The following is a 25,988-nucleotide window of genomic DNA, read 5'->3' as shown; positions in this document are numbered from 1 at the left end:
CAGAATTGGAGGCAGTTGTGATCAGACCATGGGAGGGCTGTGTTAGAGTTGAGAGTGGATCCACAGTTGTGATCTGCCACCCAGTCTAAGATGCGGCCTTTATTATGGGTCGGGGCAGTGATTATTTGTGTGAATCCTAAATCTGTGAGGTTTCTTGCGAGGGTGGCAGCTTCTTTGTCGAGTTTATCATTAAATCCAAGATTGAGGTCTCCTAGAAACAGTGTTTTGGAAGTTTGTTTGAGGTTTTTTCCAAGAAGATGGTTGACTATGCTTTTGAAGTTATTAGCCGGGCCTGGGGGTCTATATATGACGTGAATGTTTACCGTATTTTCGGGAGAGAGGGTAAGTTTGGCTGAGAGGATGTCAGTGGTGTCTTCCTCGGGGGTGGGAGTCTGTCTTAAGGCTAAGGTGTCTTTAAAAATCAGTGCAACTCCGCCTCCTATTTTAGTTAATCTATCCTGTCTTAGGATCGAATATCCTGATGGTACAGCTAAGCTGATGGTCGGTCCAGCGGCAGAGTGCAGCCAAGTTTCTGTTATGGCTAACATATCTAGGTCCTGATTGGTAATAATGTCATTAACTTCTATAGCGTGGGCGTTGAGTGAGCGAACATTTAATAACGCACATCTGAGGTGTTGGATCTTTTTTGGTTGTGGTGGCTTGAGGAGTGTGCTAGTGATGGACTTTTTGGTAATGTGTGTAGGCTTGCTAGTCAAGTGGCGTCTGACTTTACGCTGGTCATGTGGGGTTTGATCGAACGTTGGAGCACTGTTAGGGCGTTGGGTCGCTGTGCTGGTGTGTGGTGGCCAGGTCTTGGTGTGGGTGCGAGAGCTTATGCGTAAGTTCCTGTCTGTTGCCTGCATTGGTGTAGAGGGGAGTGCTAAAGGGAATGTCCGTGTTCTGAGTCTGTACTGTCTGAGTATGATATCGGAGGGAGTAGCATGCGTGGTGGTGTGTCTAGGTTCCATGATATGGTTGTCGGGTTGCCCTGCGGGCATAGAGAAGTCAGTACTACTGGTCAGTAAGGTGTGGACTAGGCCTATGAGGAGGTACAGTGTATGTGTGGCGTACATATTGAGGTGGGTAAGCGAGAGCGGGATAGAATTATCAGTTGGGCAAAACAGTATCCCCGTAGTCTCTGGTGACCATGGGGCACAACACTATGTCACAGTGGTCTCTAAGCGACCATAAGGCACAACACAATGTCACAGTGGTCTCTAAGCGACCATAAGGCATAGCACACTGTCACAGTGGTCTCTAAGCGACCATAAGGCACAACACAATGTCACAGTGGTCTCTAAGCGACCATAAGGCACAACACAATGTCACAGTGGTCTCTAAGCGACCATAAGGCATAGCACACTGTCACAGTGGTCTCTAAGCGACCATAAGGCACAACACAATGTCACAGTGGTCTCTAAGCGACCATAAGGCATAGCACACTGTCACAGTGGTCTCTAAGCGACCATAAGGCACAACACAATGTCACAGTGGTCTCTAAGCGACCATAAGGCATAGCACACTGTCACAGTGGTCTCTATGCAACCATAAGGCACAACACAGTGTAATAGTAGTCTATGTTAGACCGTACTGCAAAAACAGTTGTCAGGGGCAGCATACGGTAGGGCATGGCAAAAGCAGAATGCAGGTGATGATACATGTAACTAGTATGAAGCCGGGGAGGTTTGGATCAAAATGCTAATGCAGTGCTAAGACGATTACTAATGGCTACACAGGACTGTTGGTCTGTAATTGGTTGAGTGTGTACAAGTAGGGCAGAGAAGCATTTTGTGGCAGTTCAAGTGCACCATTGTGATGAGGAGACCTTGGAGGTAGCAATGATGAGAGGTTCTTGTATACTGGGTCAGCGAAGACTTGAAACAGTTCAGGTCGCTGGGTAATGCAGTGGGAAAAAGGTTGCTGTAAAGGGCAATATGCTTACCCCAGAGGAGGTGGGCAGGGGTACTAGCCCTATGCTCGACGGCGTAGACAGGCTAGAGACAGGCACAGTGCCTTCGTGGTGGGCCGGCTCGAAGCCTGCTGGCTTGTGGTTGGCTCCCAAGTAGAGGAGAGGGGCCAATCACGATGTTTGCAGGGCTGCGGGGCCGAGTGGAGGGCTGAAGATGCGACGGTCCGCCATTTTAGTATGGTGCAGACCTCGTGGGTTCAAATGGTGGCTGGATGCAATCTGAGTGCAATAAGGGGGCAAATCCTGGCTGGAAAAGGCCACTGGGCAACGCTGGAGCGGCGCGGATATTATTAAATAATCCGCCGCGTGTTGTCTCAAAAACGCACACTCGTGCTGCAAGCTTCCAATATGCAGCTAAGGGCTCATGACATACCTGGAGTCAGGCAGGGCTCGGGGGCGTCGATGCAGGGCTGGCTACTGCTCCTGCAGTAGATGGAAGGAGCTCCTGCTCCTCCTGGCTCTGGAGCGGTAGGGGCAGAGTTCCTGGTCCCTGGCTCCTAAGGCTCCGAACAGGCACCCAACAGGCCTTAGTGTGGCCTTTGTGAGGGCCGGCGTATCCGCCTGCCGGCGGATGCTCGTCCGAAGAAAGAGGCGGTCTCAGCCTCGTTTTGGCACCGCGCTGCGCCCGGCATGAAGAGGTCAGGCAGGCCTCGAAGACCTAATCAGGCAGGTCTCTAGGGACCTCGTCGATGCTGCTGGCGGCTTCAGGGAGGGGGAGAGGGCTCCTGCCCTCTTCCCTGGGCAGATGATGAGAAGTGGGATTACAGCAGGGTACGTGTATTTCAGGGGTTCGCGTGAAGTTTCTCACGCGATCGGGCCTGGGGGAGCGTGCTACGTGTATTACAGGGGTTCGCGTGAACTTACTCACGCGATCGGGCCTGGGGGAGCGGGCTACGTGTATTTCAGGGGTTCGCGTGAATTTTTTCACACGATCGGGCCTGGGGGAGCGGGCTATGTGTATTACAGGGGTTCGCGTGAACTTCCTCACGCGATAGTCCCAGTGCGAGCAGGGTACGTGTATTTCAGGGCTGCGCGGGAAGTTCCACACGCGATACCAGCAGGGAATGTGTATTTCAGGGGTTCTGGGGAGTACTACACGTGAATTGGCCGTGTGGCTCCTCCCAGGTGTACGCTCCACAACCTCCACGGCCCCTGCAGGCAGCCCACACCACGGGGGACTACCCTGCACCCCTGCTCATGTCCCGCAGGCAGCCCATTCACCATGGGCATGCCCCCCAGCCAACCCACATGTCACCTTGCACTACTGATCAACAATGCATGTCTCCCACCACCCCCACCCCCCAGCAGTGCAGGGTCACCCTCCACCAGGCCCCCACTCATGTCCCCCTGCACCCCCACCCCCCAGCATCCAGGGTCACCCTCCACCAGGCCCCCACTCATGTCTCCCACCACCCCCACCCCCCAGCAGTGCAGGGGCACCCTCCAGCAGGCCCCCACTCATGTGTCCCACCACCCCCACCCCCCAGCAGTGCAGGGTCAACCTCCACCAGGCCCCCACTCATGTCCCCCTGCACCCCCACCCCCCAGCAGTGCAGGGGCAGCCTCCACCAGGCCCCCACTCATGTCTCCCACCACCCCCACCCCCCGGCAGTGCAGGGTCACCCTCCACCAGGCCCCCACTCATGTCTCCCACCACCCCCACCCCCCGGCAGTGCAGGGTCACCCTCCACCAGGCCCCCACTCATGTGTCCCACCACCCCCACCCCCCAGCAGTGCAGGGGCAGCCTCCACCAGGCCCACACTCATGTCTCCCACCACTCCCACCCCCTGCCACCATGGGCAGCCCCCACCAGGCCCCCACTCATGTCTCCCACCACCCCCACCCCCCAGCAGTGCAGGGTCAACCTCCACCAGGCCCCCACTCATGTCCCCCTGCACCCCCACCCCCCGGCAGTGCAGGGTCACCCTCCACCAGGCCCCCACTCATGTCTCCCACCACTCCCACCCCCTGCCACCATGGACAGCCCCCACCAGGCCCCCACTCATGTCTCCCACCACCCCCACCCCCAGCAGTGCAGGGTCAACCTCCACCAGGCCCCCACTCATGTCCCCCTGCACCCCCACCCCCCGGCAGTGCAGGGGCAGCCTCCACCAGGCCCCCACTCATGTCTCCCACCACCCCCACCCCCCGGCAGTGCAGGGTCACCCTCCACCAGGCCCCCACTCATGTCTCCCACCACCCCCACCCCCCGGCAGTGCAGGGTCACCCTCCACCAGGCCCCCACTCATGTCTCCCACCACCCCCACCCCCCAGCAGTGCAGGGGCAGCCTCCACCAGGCCCCCACACATGTCTCCCACCACCCCCACCCCCCTGCCACCATGGGCAGCCCCCACCAGGCCCCCACTCATGTCTCCCACCACCCCCCCCCCAGCAGTGCAGGGTCAACCTCCACCAGGCACCCACTCATGTCCCCCTGCACCCCCACCCCCCGGCAGTGCAGGGGCAGCCTCCACCAGGCCCCCACTCATGTCTCCCACCACCCCCACCCCCCGGCAGTGCAGGGTCACCCTCCACCAGGCCCCCACTCATGTCTCCCACCACCCCCACCCCCAGCAGTGCAGGGGCACCCTCCAGCAGGCCCCCACTCATGTGTCCCACCACCCCCACCCCCCAGCAGTGCAGGGGCAGCCTCCACCAGGCCCCCACTCATGTCTCCCACCACCCCAGCCCCCAGCAGTGCAGGGTCACCCTCCACCAGGCCCCCACTCATGTCTCCCACCACCCCCACCCCCCAGCAGTGCAGGGGCACCCTCCAGCAGGCCCCCACTCATGTGTCCCACCACCCCCACCCCCCTGCCACCATGGGCAGCCCCCACCAGGCACCCACTCATGTCTCCCACCACCCCCACCCCCCAGCAGTGCAGGGTCAACCTCCACCAGGCCCCTACTCATGTCCCCCTGCACCCCCACCCCCCGGCAGTGCAGGGTCACCCTCCACCAGGCCCCCACTCATGTCTCCCACCACCCCCACCCCCCTGCCACCATGGGCAGCCCCCACCAGGCCCCCACTCATGTCTCCCACCACCCCCACCCCCCGGCAGTGCAGGGTCACCCTCCACCAGGCCCCCACTCATGTGTCCCACCACCCCCACCCCCCTGCTACCATGTGCAGCCCCCACCAGGTCCTCACAATCCCCAATCATGTGCGTAATGGTCAGCCTCCACAGCCAAAAAGCCCTACCAAGTAACCCATTCACCCACATGGAAATGGAAATCACATGTTACACCCCCAATGTTCATGAAGCTAATGAACCCATGTCCGTCACACACATTTTTTGCAATTGAATGGGAAAACACACAACATGAAATGCATGAAACCAATGAGATGAAACCACACAGTGAACAATGGCAACAAAAATGTATTGAAAAAAATATGAATGCTAAAGAAAGAAAACTAACTACAATGTAAATGTGAAAAAATAAGCTGCATGTCCGCATAAAAACACAAAACTGGAAATCCAAATCCAAAAAATGTTGTCCAAAGTGAAATGTAAAAACTCTCCATGCAACAAAGAACTATGTACAAAAATAACAAGGGTCCATCATCCCAACTGAACTAAGGAAACCTCCTAAAAAACCTACCTAAATATCAACTATATACAAAAAGTGGAGCAGTGTCCGTCGACTCCAAATCATAATAAGAACGAAAGGAAACCTAAAACTAAAGAACTATATACAAAGGCGGCGGGCAAGTCCAGCGGCTCACTCTGTGGTGTCCCGGGCCAGGGCATCATCGAACTCCTGTTCGATGTCCCGGAGGCGGTCCAGTTCCATGGCCCCGAGGGTCCGCAGGGACGACGCTGTGTCCTCCTCCAACCCCCTGCGGATTGCCTCGAGGCACTCGGCCCGCCTCAGGGCCCTCCGCATGGAGTTCTCCGCCCTGACCATTGTGAGCCGCGCCTCTTCCGCCTGCCGCCGCTCCGCACCTATGGCGTGGCCCAACCGCTGCCACACGGAAGACACTCTCTGTCCTGGGTCCCCCTGCCCTCCGGCCGATGCCTGCCCCTCCGATGTTGAAAGCCCCGAGCCTTCATGTCTCCCACCATCTTGCTGCTGCTGCTGCTCTGCCTCTGCCCGTGCACTGCCTCCTGCTGCCTGCACATCCTCCGCCGGCTGGGGTGCACTTGTTGATGTGGCCACCCCTGCTGGACCTCCGACTCCCGACTGTGGCAGGGATGCCTCCTCCACCAGCCTGGCCGCACTGTCAGAGGCAGCTCCACAGGGCACCCAGGTGACTGATGGGTGGGAAGATGGCACAGAGGACGACTGGCGCGTAGGGGGTCCAGTTGAGGAGGGGGTCGGAGCAAGCCCCATCAGACAGCGGAATCCGGCCTGGGTGACCTGTCCCATCAGGCTGACGTGGTCAACGAGCCATTCGAGATGACGTGCAGTCTCTCCATGAAAAGACTGCAGGTCACCGCGCATGGCCCGTTGACGCAACGCCACACCAGCCAGGACAGGCTCAACCCGGACCTGGATGGCCACGTCCGCAGGCAGAGGAAGGCCAGTTGATGTCAGCTCATCCCCTGCCTGAAAACGGGTCTGGACGTAGGCATCCCTGCTGGTGCAAGATGATGCAGGGACAGGATCGGGGACAGGATTGCACACAGGCACCTCCGCGGCCGCCTGTGCTGCCTCCTGTCCCTGGTCCTGCACTGCACCACTAGCACCAGTGGGATCCCCACCTCCAGACCCTGTCTCTGGTGCTTGCGCGGCCCCCTCCTCCACCAAACCCCCCACCAACCTGGATGACTCTGTGCCATCTTCCGCTGTTGGGCCCTGTGGGGTCCCAGCTGCCCCTTCTGCTGCCAAGGAGTCCAACTGCAACCTCCGCCTCTTGGACCTCCCCCCGGCAGCTGCGGCCTGGGACGCGGCACCGGACTCCTCACTCCCCGATGAGATGACAACACGGGAGGGGAGCCGGGCCTTGCGTCTCCGGCTGGCGGTCCGATCCCCGCCGCTGTGCTCCACAGCACCTTCTCCGCCCTCTTCATCAGTTGACGCTGCAGACAGGGAGAAACTAAACACAGGCATCAGGGCACTGTACAATGGACACATACACGCATGACAGTTGCACATGAGTGGCATTGGCAAACCTCAGACATGTCATCACAATCCCCAACACACATGTCATTGCAACTGGCACACATGAGCCATACCACAGCCATATCGCAACTGCCAGCACCATCCCTACACATACAACAGCATCAGCAGCCAAAGGGCAGCCAGACATCACATGCAACACAGGAAGTGCACCACACATGTACACACACCACCACACTTGCATGCATGTCTACACCTCTGCCAAGTGTCGCACTGTTCAGACGGGCATCCATGTCACATCTGCCAAACAGGCTTCCACATACCGCTGTCACATGCATCCATGTAGCATCACTGTTGCACCCTTGTCAAATACACACACATGCACATGTACACAGTGCTCATACATGCAGTCGAAAACAACATACATGCCTGACATCACGGACATGTCTACTTACATACACATTCATCCAAACATGTGTGCACGCACAACTGCATTTGCCATGCAAGCCCACACACACAAGCACCCTCCATGTCTCACACATTACAGCCCTCGCATGTGTCAGCCCCACGGCCCTGTACACCCCCACCCATACTCCACCCCATACAAACAGATGTGCAACCGGCACAATGGCGAATGATCACCACACGCCCTTCTCACAACCAGGATGCATGTACACTCACCGCTCGACTCCAGACGACTCTGCTTCTCTAAGACCTGGACGTGGAGCGCTGGGGATATGCGTTCCAGGACCCCCATCTGTTCTTCCGACAAGTGGCCCCGGCGCCCCTTGGCATCCGCTGCCTTCAAGAGGCGCCGGGCCTTGTTCAGGGTCCTGGACCTGAAGTCCTCCCAGCGCTTCCTGACATGTTGTAAGTCCCGGACTGCCACCCCCTCCGCGTTGATGGCAGTCACAATGTCAGTCCAGATCCGAGTCCGTCCTTCCTTGTCGGCGCGGGAACTTCCAAAGAGGGCATCATACTGCCCCAGGACTTGCTCCACCAGGACACCAACTTCGGTGGCACTGAAGCTGGTGCCCCTCTGCCTCTCTGGCCGGGGGTTGTCAGTGGTCACAGATGGTGTTTGCCCCGACATGACAACCCCAGAGGCAGGAGTGTGTGGGCAACTGGGTCCTGGGGCTGGGCTGTGGAGCGATGGAATTCCAGTCGGGAGTCTTCTGTTCCAGCAGGGGTGGTCACAGCAACAGCAGCCCTGGCTGATGTGCAGGCAGCAAATGGCAGTGCACGTGGGCAGCAGGCAGTCAGGCAGCAGCAGATAGCAGGTGGGAGCGTGCTCGGGGCTCTGGGGGGCAGTAGTTCGGCCTTCTGGGCAGGAGCATGGTCTTCCGTGTGCTTACGCGTGGCCAGCTTGGTACGGAGTGATTTGGCACGTGAAAATCCTGCACGTCAGCGTGAAAACCGAGGAAAGGCCCTTAGCGCGTAAGCGCGTCAGCACGCATACGCGATTCTATTGGACCAAAGGCCCTCAGCGCGTAAGCGCGTCTGTGACGTGACCCGCACGGGTGTTTCCCACACAGCACGTGATGACAGAGCACACGTGGAAAGACTGCACGTCAGAGTCTCATCGCGTGTGATTGGTGGAAATTGCCGTACACGCATAAGTCACAAAGCGTGTAATTGGTGGAAATGGCCGTACACGCATAAGTCACAAAGCGTGTAATTGGTGGAAATGGCCGTACACGCATAAGTCACAAAGCGTGTAATTGGTGGAAATGGCCGTACACGCATAAGTCACAAAGCGTGTAATTGGTGCAAATGGCCCTAGTGCGTACACGCTGCGTAAGTGGCGTTGAACGTGTGGGCCTGTATAAAAGGTACGCGTAGAACACCATTTCCTTGTACATGCTTTTCGTGGAGAGCGAGTGGGTGAATTCTGTACTTCTTGTCGGTTCACACGCGATTTACTTCACGGCGTTTCAAGTTCGTATTCCCTGTTACCTCTGACAGATTTTTCTCTTTTTTCTCTTTTACTGGTTTACCTGGGCCTGTTCCCTCAAACAGTGTTCCCTTCTACTGTTGTCCTGTCTCCTCAGACAGCGTACAAATCTTCTTTTGGCGGGGGTGTTGCCAACCAAACGCGCTCCTTTTTCACGCTCTTTTACCTGGCAGACGGTGAGTCACGCACGTATCTAACATCTGTGCTTGCCCCGTGTGTAGCCTACCCCTTCAGAGGTCATTCTAGGCTGCGTGTGACACGCATACGTTCATTCTTGTGTTACTGGGTGCCACAGCATAGTGCAGGTTTTTCTTTCTGCACACGTGGTCTAGGAGGGGTTGCGTGCACGTCATCTCCCTTTTTTGGGGCTCCTGTGCGTAGCGTGACCCGTCATCTTTCCCCAGGGGTTACAATCAGCCTTGCAAGAGCACTATGGTACAATTACCATCTGGTACCCAACCCCTTTGACCCCCAATTGCCCAGGACAATATTTGACAGCCACTCCCATACGCACATCAACATCAGTGCCATGGTTGGGAGGCGAGGATTCCGTAAGGGTGGCAAAGGTGGAAGAGCCACAAGTGGTGGCCGTGGTGGATCCGGTAGGGGACGTGGTCGTTACTTGCAGGGTGAGCCTGTCCCCCCATGTGTGGAGGACCAGTCAAGGGCACCCATAATCCCCCCCTCCCCCCTCCCGTTGAGGCTGATGTGGCTGACACCATCCATGCTCAGCCCTTGTTGGACCAGCCCATTGTGGCACCAGACCTGGCTGACTCCATGGTTGAATTCCAGGTCAGCAGGCCTATGACACGTGCGCTGGTGCACGTTGATGTCACCATGCCACGTGCATCTGGGGCAGCAAGGTCATCTGCTGCACCAAGTAGGCAGGGCGGAGAGGCTGCAGGGGCAGCTGCGGCTCCATCCACCCCAGCCCTCACACACCCAGCCAGGACAGTGTCGGTCCTAGTCCATGCTGCTGATATTCCCCCTGACACCATCACACTAGAGCCAATGCCTGCACCAACTCCCATGCTGAGTGTGCAATCCCACACTCCTGATACAGAGTCCACCAGGGCTCCTGCCCCTAGTGTCCAGAGCGGCGCAGGACACTCAGGATCACCACCACCTTCCAAGCGGAAGAGGAAGAGTGCTCGTCCGGCACAGGCTGATGCCCCAGACACGGCTACACAGTCCGGCCCGTCCAGGAAGCCCAGCTTCACGGATGACGAACTGAATGCACTTGTCGAGTATGTGTCCGGACATGATAACGAGATGGTCATTGTTGCAGGATCCAAGACCACACCTGCACAACGCCAGGCACACTGGCAGACCGTTGCGGACATCGTAAGTGCCCTTGGAATCGTGAGGCGCACAGCCAATGATTGCTACAAGCGCTGGAATGACCTAAAGCGCAGGGCAAAGAGTAAGCTGGCCTCAAGTCATGCCGCAACTCTAGTGACTGGAGGTGGGTCTCCAGTTGTAGACATGGAACTCACTCCACATGAGTCAGTCGCTGGGACCTACGTCACGGAGGAACAGATCCAAGGCGTGGGAGATCTCCCTGATTACGAGGCATTGTTCGGTGAGTGCACATGCATGTGTGTGTCATCCATGTGCATGGTGTGTGTGAGGGCTTCTGCTTGTGTGCCAGGTGAGAGTGTGTGCGCCTGAGTCGTATGGGTCATCCATGTGCTTCATGCAATACATCCAGCGCAGCTGCATTTGGCCATAGCTGTATCCCTTCTGCCAACAGTAGACATGTAGTCCAACTGCACGCCAGTTGCCCTTGAAGTGTCACCTTGCCACAACATTGTTGCAAAATTTAGCACTGTTCATTTAGTCAGATATTTACCATTCCACCACTTTTACTAGGCATGTCGCAGTCCTCTAGTCACATGTCTGACATGGCTATGGTAAAGTTGAGTGACTTAGTTACCTGGATATCATTTGTTCAAACATGTCCCTGTGCAATTGCACCATTTCGGACTGGCAGCTCCAGGTGAAGAATCTGACCTGTTAGAATTAGAAAAGCTATTACATGCGGGAACTGGACAGTATGCATAGGTGCTGCCCTCCTCTCCATCTTCACTCAATACAAATGGTACATGCCATCTGTGTGATGGCATGTGTGTTTCACCTGCCAATCACAGGCCAATGTGTGATGCCACTGCCAGGCAGCATGCAGAAAATGTGTTCATCTCCAATCTTGGTGTCATCAGTGTGTGCCATTTGCCTGCCCTTCATACGCAGTGAGGCTGCATGCATGGGAGGGTTTTAGTCATGTGGGACATGTGTCAAACAAGTACTGTTTCTCTTGCTTCTCAGCCCTCATTGTGTGCCATGGTGCTAATGCCTGTTTCCATTTCTTTGTTTTTATGTCTTTGCAGGGGAAGACGCACCTGATACTGCTGGGGTTGTGGAGATGGTGCTGACCCAGGAGGGGCCCGAGGGCCGACCAACCACCAGTGAGGGACGTGGTGTGGTGGTGGGTGAGAACCCACAAGTGCTGCAGGTCCTGCTCTCAAGGGGTGTCTCTGGCTGCACCTCCCCCGAGCTGTACTCAGGTGTTGATTCGGATGAGACCTACGTGCCGTCGCAGGTGAGTGTTCCAGGGAGGGATTCTGTTCTGTCTCACCCACCTGCACCAAGGTCAGAACCCTCAATGGGGATGTCAGTGTTGCCAGCTACGCCTTTGGTGGTTACGGATGCAGGGTCACACTCCGCGACATCTGATCCTGTTCCTGGGCCAGCAGATCAGAGGGGGAATGCAGTCCTGCAGCCTCAGGCAGTGCCGGCACAGCAAGGCGCAGTTCGCCTTGCCCCAGACAGGTGTGGTGCCCGCCGACGTGGTGGCCGTACGCCACCTGGCAATACCGCATGGGAGCAATCCATTTACGGTATGGCAACCCAACAGGCAGCATCATCCGAGATGATGGCTCAGGCCATGGATAGGGTGGCCACTTCCATTGTCCCCCCTGAAAGGCTGATGGAGCGACTAGAGCAGGCAACCGACTCCATCTGCCAGTCACACAGGGAGGACATGTTGGGGTCCAACAGGGACAGGCGGGCGGCACTGGCGACTCTGCAGGAGGCCATCTCCATTGAGTCCCAGGGCCACAGGGAAGCCCTGAGGCAGGAGCTCCTTCACCTCAGGACGACTCTTGTTGAGCTTCAGGCTTCTACACACCAAAGGACAGAACAGCAGCTGGAGCGTCTCACCCGTACGCTCTCAGCTGAGATGCAGGCAACGAGGGCGGAGGTCCGGGCATCCCATGAGTTGTTGCATGGGGACCTCCGCACACTCATCCTCCAGAACCAGACCTACCACACCCGCATGCTTGCAGCCACGGAGGAGCAGACTAGGGCCTTGCATGGGCTGCCTCCCATAGTGCAACCACCTCCGGATGCAGCTGCACAGGGTGATAATAGCGACAGCAGTGATACTCCCACAATAGGGTAGCCGTGTGGGCCATGAGCCCATAGAGGTGTTTTTTTTTCCCAGGATCCACGCAGGTGGGTTCTGGTGTGCATCCTGTCCTCGGACCTCCTGGGTGGCCTCCCCAACCCCCCCGGGCCCTTCAATGGCCATTTTTGATTTTTATTTTTTTTTATTTTAATTTTTATTTCTTTTATTCCCAATTTTTTTGGGACAATTTGTTAGCTTCCGTGGTTCCTGTGGGCATACGCTGCATTGTGGCTGGGCACATGCAGGCTTGTAATGTATTTGGTTCAGATGCTTGGGTTTGAGTCACACACACCCCTCCTGCTTCCCGTTTCCATGGGCTTGCAAAGGGTGTGCCCAAGTGACAGTGAATTACACAGTGACGTTGGACTCCCATGAGCTGTGTGGGCAGTCTGTAGTCAATACTGTGTATACATTCCTAGTGCATACTGCTGTTGTGTTGTACACTGCATGTTGCATTGATGTGTAACTCATCTTCTGTGTCTACCTCCAAATTTGCAGGTCCCTTCCTCATGTCTACACAAGGACCTCTAGTCTGGAGATGTGGTCCATGTTGGCAGCAGTGCACCTACAACTCTACAGGCGCCAACACTGCACAGTTGGTAGTGGTGGGAGTGCAGGCATTTCCAGGTTGTGAGACTCATAATATTATACATTAGTGATGTCATGTTAATGGTAGTACGTGCTCAAGTTTGTTGTTGGTCCGGCATTACTGTGAGCATTTCAGGTGTTGCAAGTTTCTAATAGTGACACCGTACATTGTGACACTAGTGTCATGTTGTGGGGATTAATTTGTGTACGTGCAAATAGCATGACATGGCACAGTGTGTCGTGTGGCGGTGCTGGGGTTGGGTTGGCTGACATGGCACTGTCCTCTTGTTGCATTTTGCAAGTGGGTATTCATTTCAGCTGCTTTAATTTGTAACTTCACAAAACTGCATTGGTGGTGTCAGTGTGGGTAGGGATGCACACATTGTGACACTTCCAGGTGAACAATCTCAGGCTGATATGGTTTTCACGGTTCTTTCTCCAGACATTCAGGATCAGTGTCAGGTTGAGTCATCATTGATTGTCAGATGGAATGTGCCAGGGCAGTGTGCACTCCACAGGGGTGTGATTTCTATGTGAAGTAATTAGCCACTAGCTGTGTACGGGCTGCCTCCCCCCATGCCCTTTCCCCTCCCATGCGCAGCGGCTGTGCATGTGGTTGGGGATGGGGGGGCACCACCATGTCCATGGCCAGGCCCCGGCGTGTTGCAACGTTGTGCAGGACACATGCTGCCACTATGATCCTGCACACTACTGGGGGAGCGTACAACAGCTGACCGCCAGAACGGTCAAGGGAGCGAAAGCGTGACTTCAGCACTCCAAATGTGCGCTCCACTATGCCCCGGGTTGTAATGTGGGCTGCGTTATATCTTACCTGGGGTGGCGTGGTGGGGTTCCGAATTGGCGTCATCATGTGGGGGCTGAGAGGGTAGGCACTGTCCCCTGTGGAGGTGGTGATTGGTATCATTGGTGGGGTTGTGACCTTGCTCAGTATCTGACATGCATGCATGTGCAGTGGCGTTCATACTCACCAAGCAGCCATGTATCGCCATGCCGGCCAGCTTCTAGGTCCCGGCTTGGGGTGGACATTCGGTAAATGAAGCTGTCATGGGTTGACCCAGGATAGTTGGCATATAGTGAGGTGATGATTCCCTTGGCATTACATACTACCTGCACGTTGATGGAATGCCAGTGCTTGCGGTTCCTATAGATGTGCTCAGATGCCCTGGGGGGACGTAGAGCCACATGGGTGCAGTCAATGGCACCTAGCACTTTGGGGAATCGTGCCACAGCGTAGAAATCCAGGGCGGCAGCATGCCTTTCTGCAGGTGTTCTGGGCAGGTATATGTGCCTGCGGACTGATGGGCGTGCAGTGATGATGTTCAAGACCTGGTGTAGGCACCGTGACTGGGTGGCCTGTGATACACCACCCACAATGGCACTTGTCCGCTGAAATGATCCAGTGGCTAAGAAGTGCAGTACATTGAGGACCTTCTCCAGGGGGCTGAGTGCTTGGGAGCACAGGGTGGGTGATGTGAGGTCGTCCTCCCACTCACTCACCAGGTCCAGTATGATGTGTGGTGGAAACCTGTACCTCCCATGCACCTGGTCATCAGGCATCCCGAAAAGGCTGGTTCTGGGTGTGAATATTCTGGCCCTGACTATCCTCCTCCTCCTCCTTTGGTAGGCCACGGCCACTGCTGCTAGGAACGGTATGTTCATCCTGGGTCTGAGCTAGTTATTTTGATAGCGCGCAAATTAATGCGTTGCGCGTGTTGTAGGCGAGCGTGTGACCCGCGCACCCCTCCAATCCAGTGCCCAGTACAATAGCGTGTGGAAATTGGCGCGCACACCGGGATACAGGTGCGCTGACGTACTTGCGTGTGTAAGTGTCCGCGCACACCTCATGTACACGTACATAGGCCAATCGCGTGTACACGCACTTTTGTCCAATTACACGCGATGAGACTCTGACGTGCTGTCCAATTACACGCGATGAGACTCTGACGTGCAGTCTTTCCACATGTGCTCTGTCATCACGTGGTGTGTGGGAAACACCCGTGCGGGTCACGTCACAGACACGCTTACGCGCTGAGGGCCTTTGGTCCAATGGATTCGCGTATGCGTGCTGACGCGCTTACGCGCTGAGGGCCTTTGGTCCAATGGATTCGCGTATGCGTGCTGACGCGCTTACGCGCTAAGGGCCTTTCCTCGGTTTTCACGCTGACGTGCAGGATTTTCACGTGCCAAATCACTCCGTACCAAGCTGGCCACGCGTAAGCACACGGAAGACCACGCTCCTGCCCAGAAGGCCGAACTACTGCCCCCCAGAGCCCCGAGCACGCTCCCACCTGCCATCTGCTGCTGCCTGACTGCCTGCTGCTCACGTGCACTGCCATTTGCTGCCTGCACATCAGCCAGGGGTGCTGTTGCTGTGACCACCCCTGCTGGAACAGAAGACTCCCGACTGGAATACTATCGCTCCACAGCCCAGCCCCAGGACCCAGTTGCCCACACACTCCTGCCTCTGGGGTTGTCATGTCGGGGCATACAACATCTGTGACCACTGACAACCCCCGGCCAGAGAGGCAGAGGGGCACCAGCTTCAGTGCCACCGAAGTTGGTGTCCTGGTGGAGCAAGTCCTGGGGCAGTATGATGCCCTCTTTGGAAGGTCCCACGCCGACAAGGAAGGACGGACTCGGATCTGGACTGACATCGTGACTGCCATCAACGCGGAGGGGGTGGCAGTCCGGGACTTACAACATGTCAGGAAGCGGTGGGAGGACTTCAGGTCCAGGACCCTGAACAAGGCCCGGCGCCTCTTGAAGGCAGCGGATGCCAAGGGGCGCCGGGGCCACTTGTCGGAAGAACAGATGGGGGTCCTGGAACGCATATCCCCAGCGCTCCACGTCCAGGTCTTAGAGAAGCAGAGCCGTCTGGAGTCGAGCGGTGAGTGTACATGCATCCTGGTTGTGAGCAGGGCGTGTGGTGATCATTCGCCATTGTGCCGGTTGCAGATCTGTTTGTGTGGGGTGGAGTATGGGTGGGGGTGTACATGGCCGTGGGGCTGACACATGCGAGGGCTGTAATGTGTGAGACATGGATGGTGCTTGTGTGTGTGGGCTTGCATGGCAAATGCAGTTGTGCGTGCACACATGTTTGGATGAATGTGTATGTAAGTAGACATGTCCGTGATGTCAGGCATGTATGTTTTTTTCGGCTGCATGTATGAGCACTGTGTACATGTGCATGTGTGTGTATTTGTCAAGGGTGCAACAGTGATGCTACATGGATGCATGTGACAGCGGTATGTGGAAGCCTGATTGGCAGATGTGACATGGATGCCCGTCTGAACAGTGCGACAATTGGCAGAGGTGTAGACATGCATGCAAGTGTGGTGGTGTGTGTACATGTGTGGTGCACTTCCTGTGTTGCATGTGATGACTGGCTCCCCTTTGGCTGCTGATGCTGTTGTATGTGTAGGGATGGGGGTGGCAGTTGCAAAATGGCTGTGGTATGGCTCATGTGTGCCAGTTGCAATGACATGTGTGTTGGGGATTGTGATGACATGTCTGAGGTTTGCCAATGCCACTCATGTGCAACTGTCATGCGTGTATGTGTCCATTGTACAGTGCCCTGATGCCTGTGTTTTGTTTCTCCCTGTCTGCAGCGTCAACTGATGAAGAGGGCGGAGAAGGTGCTGTGGAGCACAGCGGCGGGGATCCGACTGCCAGCCGGAGACGCAAGGCCCGGCTCCCCTCCCGTGGTGTCATCTCGTCGGGGAGTGAGGAGTCCGGTGCCGCGTCCCAGGCCGCAGCTGCCGGGGGGAGGTCCAAGAGGCGGAGGTTGCAGTTGGACTCCTCGGCAGCAGAAGGGGCAGCTGGGACCCCACAGGGCCCAACAGGGGAAGATGGCACGGAGTCATCCAGGTTGGTGGGGGGTTTGGTGGAGGAGGGGGCCGCGCAAGCACCAGAGACGGGGTCTGGAGGTGGGGATCCCACTGGTGCTAGTGGTGCAGTGCAGGACCAGGGACAGGAGGCAGCACAGGCGGCCGCGGAGGTGCCTGTGTGCAATCCTGTCCCCGATCCTGTCCCTGCATCATCTTGCACCAGCAGGGATGCCTACGTTCAGACCCGTTTTCAGGCAGGGGATGAGCTAACGTCAACTGGCCTTCCTCTGCCTGCGGACGTGGCCATCCAGGTCCAGGTTGAGCCTGTCCTGGCTGGTGTGGCGTTGCGTCAACGGGCCATGCAAGGTGACCTGCAGTCTTTTCATGGAGAGACTGCACGTCATCTCGAATGGCTCGTTGACCACGTCAGCCTGCTGGGACAGGTCACCCAGGCCGGATTCCTCCGTCTGATGGGCTTTGCTCCGACCCCCTCCTCAACTGGACCCCCTACGCGCCAGTCGTCCTCTGTGCCATCTTCCCACCCATCAGTCACCTGGGTGCCCAGTGGAGCTGCCTCTGACGGTGCAGCCAGGCTGGTGGAGGAGGCATCCCTGCCACAGTCGGGAGTCGGAGGTCCAGCAGGGGTGGCCACATCAACAAGTGCACCCCAGCCGGCGGAGGATGTGCAGGCAGCAGGAGGCACTGCACGGGCAGAGGCAGAGCAGCAGCAGCAGCAACATGTTGGGAGCCATGAAGGCTCGGGGCTTTCGACATCGGAGGGGCGGCCATCGGCCGGAGGGCAGGGGGACCCAGGACAGAGAGTGTCTTCCGTGTGGCAGCGGTTGGGCCACGCCATAGGTGCGGAGCGGCGGCGGGCGGAAGAGGCGCGGCTCACAATGGTCAGGGCGGAGAACTCCATGCGGAGGGCCCTGAGTCGGGCCGAGTGCCTCGAGGCAATCCGCAGGGGGTTGGAGGAGGACACAGCGTCGTCCCTGCGGACCCTCGGGCCATGGAACTGGACCGCCTCCGGGACATCGAACAGGAGTTCGATGATGCCCTGGCCCGGGACACCACGAAGTGAGCCGCTGGACTAGCCCGCCGCCTTTGTATATAGTTATTTAGTTTTAGGTTTCCTTTCTTTCGAATTATGATTTGGAGTCGACGGACACTGCTCCACTTTTTGTATATAGTTGATTTTTAGGTAGGTTTTTTTAGTAGGTTTCCTTTGTTCAGTTGGGCTCATGGACACTTGGTAGTTTTTTATACGGACATGCATGTTTTTTGTTCTCATTCACATTGTAGTTAGTTTTCTTTCTTTTGCATTCTTAATTTGTTTTAATACAATTTAGTTAGCATACTTCACTGTGTGGTGTCATCTCATTGGTTTCATGCATGTCATGTTGTGTGTTTTCCCATTATATTGCAACCATTGTGTGTGACGGACATGGGTTCATTAGCTTCATGAACATTGGGGGTGTGACATGTGATTTCCATTTCCATGTGGGTGAATGGGTTACTTGGTAGGGCTTTTTGGATGTGGAGGCTGTCCGTTACGCACATGATTGGGGATTGTGAGCACCTGGTGGAGGGTGACCCTGCACTGCCGGGGGGTGGGGGTGGTGGGAGACATGAGTGGGGGCCTGGTGGAGGGTGACCCTGCACTGCCAGGGGGTGGGGGTGGTGGGAGACATGAGTGGGGGCCTGTGGAGGGTGACCCTGGATGCTGGGGGGTGGGGGTGCAGGGGGACATGAGTGGGGTCCTGGTGGAGGGTGACCCTGCACTGCCGGGGGGTGGGGGTGGTGGGAGACATGAGTGGGGGCCTAGTGGAGGCTGCCCCTGCACTGCTGGGGGGTGGGGGTGGTGGGAGACATGAGTGGGGGCCTGGTGGAGGGTGACCCTGGATGCTGGGGGGTGGGGGTGCAGGGGGACATGAGTGGGGGCCTAGTGGAGGGTGACCCTGCACTGCCGGGGGGTGGGGGTGGTGGGAGACATGAGTGGGGGCCTGGTGGAGGGTGACCCTGTACTGCCGGGGGGTGGGGGTGGTGGGAGACATGAGTGGGGGCCTGGTGGAGGGTGACCCTGGATGCTGGGGGGTGGGGGTGCAGGGGGACATGAGTGGGGGCCTGGTGGAGGGTGACCCTGCACTGCCGGGGGGTGGGGGTGGTGGGAGACATGAGTAGGGGCCTGGTGGAGGGTGACACTGCACTGCTGGGGGGTGGGGGTGGTGGGAGACATGAATGGGGGCCTGGTGGAGGTTGACCCTGCACTGCCGGGGGGTGGGGGTGGTGGGAGACATGAGTGGGGGCCTGGTGGAGGCTGCCCCTGCACTGCTGGGGGGTGGGGGTGGTGGGAGACATGAGTGGGGGCCTGGTGGAGGGTGACCCTGGATGCTGGGGGGTGGGGGTGCGGGGGGACATGAGTGTGGGCCTGGTGGAGGGTGACCCTGCACTGCCGGGGGGTGGGGGTGGTGGGACACATGAGTGGGGGCCTGCTGGAGGCTGCCCCTGCACTGCTGGGGGGTGGGGGGGGTGGGAGACATGAGTGGGGGGCTGGTGGAGGCTGCCCCTGGTGGCTGGGGGGTGGGGGTGGTGGGAGACATGAGTGGGGGCCTGGTGGGGGCTGGCCATGGTGGCAGGGAGGTGGGGGTGGTGCGAGACATGAGTGGGGGCCTGGTGGAGGCTGCCCCTGCACTGCTGGGGGGTGGGGGTTTTGGGAGACTTGAGTGGGGGCCTGGTGGAGGGTGACCCTGGATGCTGGGGGGTGGGGGTGGTGGGAGATATGAGTGGGGGCCTGGTGGAGGGTGACCCTGGTGGCTGGGGGGTGGGGGTGGTGGGACACATGAGTGGGGGCCTGGTGGAGGCTGCCCCTGCACTGCTGGGGGGTGGGGGTGGTGGGAGACATGCATTGTTGATCAGTAGTGCAAGGTGACATGTGGGTTGGCTGGGGGCATGCCCATGGTGGATGTGCTCCCTGCGGGACATGAGCAGGGGTGCAGGGTAGTCCCCCGTGGTGTGGGCTGCCTGCAGGGGCCGTGGAGGTTGTGGAGCATACACCTGGGAGGACCCACAAGGCCAATTCACGTGTAGTACTCCCCAGAACCCCTGAAATACACGTACCCTGATGGAATAGCGTGTGCAACTTCCCGCGCACCCATGTAATACACGTACCCTGCTCGCACTGGCCCATTCGCGTGTGGAACTTCCCGCGCACCCCTGAAATGCACGTACCCTGCAGAATTCGCGTGTGGGACTTCCCGCGCACCCCTGAAATACACGTACCCTGATGGAATCACGTGTGGAACTTCCCGCGCACCCCTGAAATACACGTACCCTGCTCGCACTGGGACTATCGCGTGTGTAACTTCCCGCGCACCCCTGAAATACACGTACCCTGCTCGCACTGGGACTAACGCGTGTGGAACTTCCCGCGCACCCATGTAATACACGTACCCTGCTCGCACTGGCCCATTCGCGTGTGGAACTTCCCGCGCACCCCTGAAATACACGTACCCTGATGGAATCGCGTGTGGAACTTCCCCCGCACCCATGTAATACACGTACCCTGCTCGCACTGGCCCATTCGCGTGTGGAACTTCCCGCGCACCCCTGAAATGCACGTACCCTGCAAAATTCGCGTGTGGAACTTCCCGCGCACCCCTGAAATACACGTACCCTGATTGAATCGCATGTGGAACTTCCCGCGCACCCCTGAAATACACGTACCCTGCTCGCATTGGGACTATCGCGTGTGTAACTTCCCGCGCACCCCTGAAATACACGTACCCTGCTCACACTGGGACTATCGCGTGTGGAACTTCCCGCGCACCCATGTCATACACGTACCCTGCTCGCACTGGCCCATTCGCGTGTGGAACTTCCCGCGCACCCCTGAAATACACGTACCCTGATGGAATCGCGTGTGGAACTTCCCGCGCACCCATGTAATACACGTACCCTGCTCGCACTGGCCCATTCGCGTGTGGAACTTCCCGCGCACCCCTGAAATCCACGTACCCGGCCAAATCGCGTGTGAGACTTCCCGCGCACCCTGGTATACACGCACACGTATTTTTTGTCAGCGGGTCCGTGTTTGTGGGTACCCCTTTGCACGTCATTTGTCCTGGAGGGCCACAGTATAGGACATTCATCATGGCAGTATATAGGTGCTATTTGTTGGCGCACCTTTTGGCGCACATTTCTTACAGCCGCAGAGACGCTACCGCCTGCTTTCTTGTGGCGGTCGTGTTTGTGCCTGTGCGCTGGTTTGAGCGTGCGCTTTTTTGCCCTATTCTATTCCATGAATACGTGTTGTAGGCTAGCGTGTGGGCGTTCCGCACACTTGTGCCCTGTACTTCCCCCGTGACGCCCACATTTTGGCAAGTTGTTCCCCATTCCGAGTGTTACGCCCGTGTTCCGCCTACTTTTGTTGCGTGCGCCGCGCTATGTGCGATTTTCGCTCTGGCCTGTGCGATTTTCGCTGTGACCTGGCGCACGCTGTTTGATGGCCTGTGCGCCAACGTGCGCCGCGCACTTTTTTATCGCACATCCGCTTGTTTTCTCGCGCACGGACTTCCATGAATCGATGTGCGCTGCTTTTCGTGCGATTTTCGCACTTGCACTGCGATTTTCGCTATTCCACTGCGAATCGCACGTTTTTGCCCACTTGCGCCGCGCAAATTATTCCATGAATCGGCCTGTCTATCTCTTCACAAATATTCCTCTACTACTCATGAAAAAATTCTTACAACGAATCAAGTCCATTTTTCTCGACCTAGTCTGGGAGGGCAGGGTCACCCGAGTAGCACATAGAATTATGATCCTGCCCATAACGCAAGGCAGACTGGCTTTACCCGACATAGAAGGCTACTACTGGGCAGCACAAGCCCACTACTTGAGCCACTGGTTTGCAACACACTGATCCGGCCACACGTGCAAATCGAGAGAGCGCTAGCAACGCCCTGTCTACTTCATGCAGTCATATTCAACAAACCACCGACACCTTGAACACGATGAACACAATGGTCACGACGCACACGATATGGAAAAAAATTGCTAAAAGAAATGGAATCCAAACCAGATACTCTCCCCTCCTTCCGGTGAGAAGCATTCCAGGGATACCTATAACATCAGAAAAAGTGTTCCAGCTATGGACCAAGAAATTGCAAATCCACTCAATGGGCGACCTGTTTCCAAACGGCACGTTCCTAACAATCCAAGAAGCCCGTGACAAAGGAGGCGACAATGCCCTGGACGTCTTCATGTTCTACCGAACCCGACACGCCATGCAAACCAACATTACTACATTCCCACTCCAACCCCCGACATGGCCACTGCTCCACAGAGTGATACAGGCCCAAGGCGATGGCCGCCTGGTGTCGAATATCTATAAAACCCTGTTAACTGAAAAACTCACACGCTGCTCAAAAGCTCGAACAAGGTGGGAGAGAGCTCTGAACATTACAATACCTGATGAAGACTGGTCATACATACTTCGACCCACAAAGAAGGTGGCAATAAACACAAGGTACAAACAAATTCACTTCAACTTTGTCCATCAGGTCTACCACACTCCAGCAAAACTTCACACCCAATGGACGACAATATCCGCCTCCTGCTTTCGCTGCGGGGCACTCGGAAGCCGACTTTGTCCACCTGGCATGGTCCTGCCCCGAAATAGGAGTGTTCTGGACAGCAGTCCTAGGGAAAATTTCAGCAATAATCGGAGTGCCACTGGATCCCGACCCAACACCGACCATGTTGGGCTTAACCAACCAACTACCAGAATATAGCAGAAAACTGGCAAACCTACTCCTTGTCCTGGCACGCAGATGAATAGCTTGTAACTGGGGCAGAGGACCGCCACCAAAACTGAAGCAGTGGCTACAGGATGTCACCTACTGTCAAGATGTCGAAATGAACTACATACGGACTCTGCACCTCCACGCATGTCCCCCAGATATCTGGGGCCTCTACACAGCATACCTGTTAGATGCAGACGATGACACGATCTCACAGTCTCCACCACCAATACAAAACTGACACGAACAACCGGAAAACTCAACAGCAGCCATGAGTGCCAAACAACGACGACAATTGAACTGATAAGAAACTGTGCTAAATATCAAGTGGGGGACTGAATCGAAAGGGGGAAGGCGGGTCAGGGGTCACATTGACCGGTGCACGGTCTTGTAATGTCATATTAAATCATTGTTGAAAAACCAATAAAGAAAGTTACAAAACAAAATTCCTCCTCCTTATCGCCAGCTGTGGTGTAACCTCTCATTCTTTGGATCTTCCCCTGTCCAGGGCTGTCATGTTAGGGAAAGGCAAGTGGGTCTTGGCTGCTTCATTGGACTGTCCTCTGCTTGCCTAGTTCATGGGAAATTGGCTCTCATCTGTCAGTGCTTGTGGTCACAAAGCTAAACCCTGGATCAAATCCTCTCCCATGGCATTTAGGAGACATTTGTCTCTGTGCAATAGATTAGAAGAGGTTAGGGTTCTCTCCTGACCTGCCTCCATGATGTTCCCCTAAATGTTCTGCACTTGTGGCCTTGTCACAATATATCTGCACAAATAAAAGAACACGTAGCAAGATACAAGAGAATCAGCTTCAGGAAGGAACATCAATGAAAGAGAAAGGGAATCACGCCCAATTGAGAGGACAGGTATAAGTGTTCTGATGACAAAGGTCTGGACTAAGATATGCTTTCAGGTTAAAGGGCCAAGACATGTTTCCAAGGAAGGGTGCAGCAATCACTGAGTTATAGTAAAAGAAGTTAGATTGCTTGGTATCTTAAGCAGGCTCCAGCCGCACATTGTGTAGCACTGGGTTTACCGTGAAGATGACAGTCACTGTTCTTCAATCATGAAAATTGCTGAGATTAGAAATGGGTACACAAAAAAGATAAATGTGTTCCTCAGGCTGACTGCAGGGGTGGGAAACACAGAGGAGGAGTGTTGGCTTTGCTTGACTTGCAGTGGGCGTTGCCACCTACTTTGGCTGTACCTGGACAGTCCAGGATTTCGCCCTCCCCCCTCTCCCTGATATTTAAAAGAGGCAAACAGACAGGGATTGGTTATGGTTGTGACTTCACTACAGAGATAGGGGGTCATTACGACCCTGGCATTAAGGGTTTAACGGCGCCGTATAAGGTGTCGGCGCCGTTAAACCCTTAACGCCTGATTACGAGGTCCCTTTGCGGGACCCGACTTTAACGGCTGGTTTTACCAGTCGTTAAAGTAGGGTGCCGCAAAGGGACCTCGGTGCTAATTACAGTACCGCAATTTGCGGTACCGTACTTAGCGCCTTCCCCAGTCCCGTTGAGCCCTATGGGGCGAAAATGGGAATGGGGAAGGGCCATGGTGAAATGGGGAAATACCACCCTGCCAACCTTGGAATGGGGCGGTATTTCCCATTCCACCATGGCGGACTCGTTACAACACCAGCACCAACCATGGTGCTAATAGCGCCATGGTTTAGCACCGGGGTTGTAATGAGGGCCATAGTCTTTTAGATCCCCTACCACCTATCCTCCTACCTACACAGAAGGAGAGGAAATGACAAGCCAGCAAAGGTTTGCTTGGATTGTGATTCTGGAAACGTCTATGAAAGACGTTGGGCTTGCGGGGAGAGTGAAAGTGAGGGAAAAAAAGTGTGTGACACCATGTAAATAAGTGTGAGTTGTGAGATATGGTCAATGGGTGGACAGGCAATGCAAGTCATTGTTTTCAAATGGTTCTGTGTTGTTATTTTTTTCCAAATGTCATTTGGTTAACAACTCATGCATACCCCTCAATCGAACTCTTCCAAAGCAAGCTCTAGCTCCTAGAAAATATACTGACTGTCTCTGATGGCCATAGCCATGAGCTTATAGCATAAAAGTGAGCATTGTTTTAATTATTCTGTACACTGGATGGATTTGTAATAGAGATTTAGAAACGAAAAGATGGAGGTTGGTTGCTCTATCGTTTCCAAGTTACGTTATTCTAGAACTCACCGTCACTCGCTGAGGTTCAGTTGCCTTCATGGTGATGTTGTACTCATTTATCCGTGCAGTGACAAAAGTGACATATGAGAACCGGGTGTTGCCTCTGTTCTGGTTCTTGGCCTCCACGCTGAAAGAAGGGAGCTGGCTATTGGTCCTGCAGGACTTGATCATGGTATAAGTGCAGGTGCCCTGCATGTCAAAGAAGTGCCCATCGAAGGTATAGTAATGGGGATCACCAGAGGCCTGGCAGATCGCGACAGTGTCCGGGACGCACTGCGGCATACCATCAACCATACGGCAGAAATGAGTTTTCTCACAAAAAGTGTACTTGCAGGTGGCTGTAAGAAAAGTGATCAAAATGATGAGCATTCAATCATGGAAGAAAACCACAAAACTCTCAAGTGATGTCAATTACACTTTGTCATTGAATTCCTTGAAGACATCTTTCCAAAAATCCATTCTTCCCTAACTGATGCACAATTCCAGATTACAGGACCAAGACATGCATGGAGGCAGTTTTAATTATTGAAGTCATCTGCTACAGCCAGGGCTCCAGATACAATTTGGAAATAGGGCATACTTCACTCACAACCAGCTTCGTACAAAACATTATGTGTTACACCGTAGCCATAAATCCCATCCTTTCCTCCATGGCAGGTTGTGATAGGGATTCGAAGCCTTGCACCATGAAGTGAATATCTGCCCAAGCCACATGAGGTGATAAGGAAAGGAGCAGTCTGCAGAATCGAGGGACGGATTTTGCAATAGAAGAATTAGCAAAGGTGGATCCCACGGGTTTGTAGGTGGAGCAGATAGCTTTGAATTTTAGTTGAGAGTTAGCCTAGGGCTTGTGCTGTATTTTTAGTGCACGGAGCAATGCGCACCTTTTTAACTATGGCTGAAACGTTGGGAAGCCAATTTAGTCAAGATATTCCTAAGAAGTATGTGCTCTCGATTTGTTCGGTTTTCTGTTTACTCCCTTTAGAGTATTCATCCAATCAAGGTTTTGCATGACGCTTACATGACAACATCATGCACACGCTCTCACTCCATTCATAAAACGACCTCTGACACCACCTCCTTCTCCCAGTCTCACAAAAGGAAAAAAG

General features: G+C 55.6%; 1 protein-coding gene across 1 annotated transcript in view; it reads right to left on the bottom strand.

Moving 5' to 3' along the window:
• Positions 1 to 25,050, bottom strand: part of LOC138532698 (IgGFc-binding protein-like) — a 201,212-nt gene extending 176,162 nt beyond the window's left edge. Inside the window, exon 1 of the mRNA XM_069641090.1 lies at positions 24,889 to 25,050. Coding sequence (XP_069497191.1) covers positions 24,889 to 25,050 — 162 coding nt within the window. The remainder of the gene's footprint in view (positions 1 to 24,888) is intronic.
• Positions 25,051 to 25,988: the final 938 nt, after the last annotated feature.

The sequence above is a fragment of the Ambystoma mexicanum genome, chromosome 1p (genome assembly GCF_040938575.1).
Source record: "Ambystoma mexicanum isolate Mex_15411 chromosome 1p, UKY_AmexF1_1, whole genome shotgun sequence".
Classification (NCBI taxonomy): Eukaryota; Metazoa; Chordata; class Amphibia; order Caudata; family Ambystomatidae; genus Ambystoma; species Ambystoma mexicanum.
This window is presented reverse-complemented; position numbering and strand designations above follow the sequence as displayed.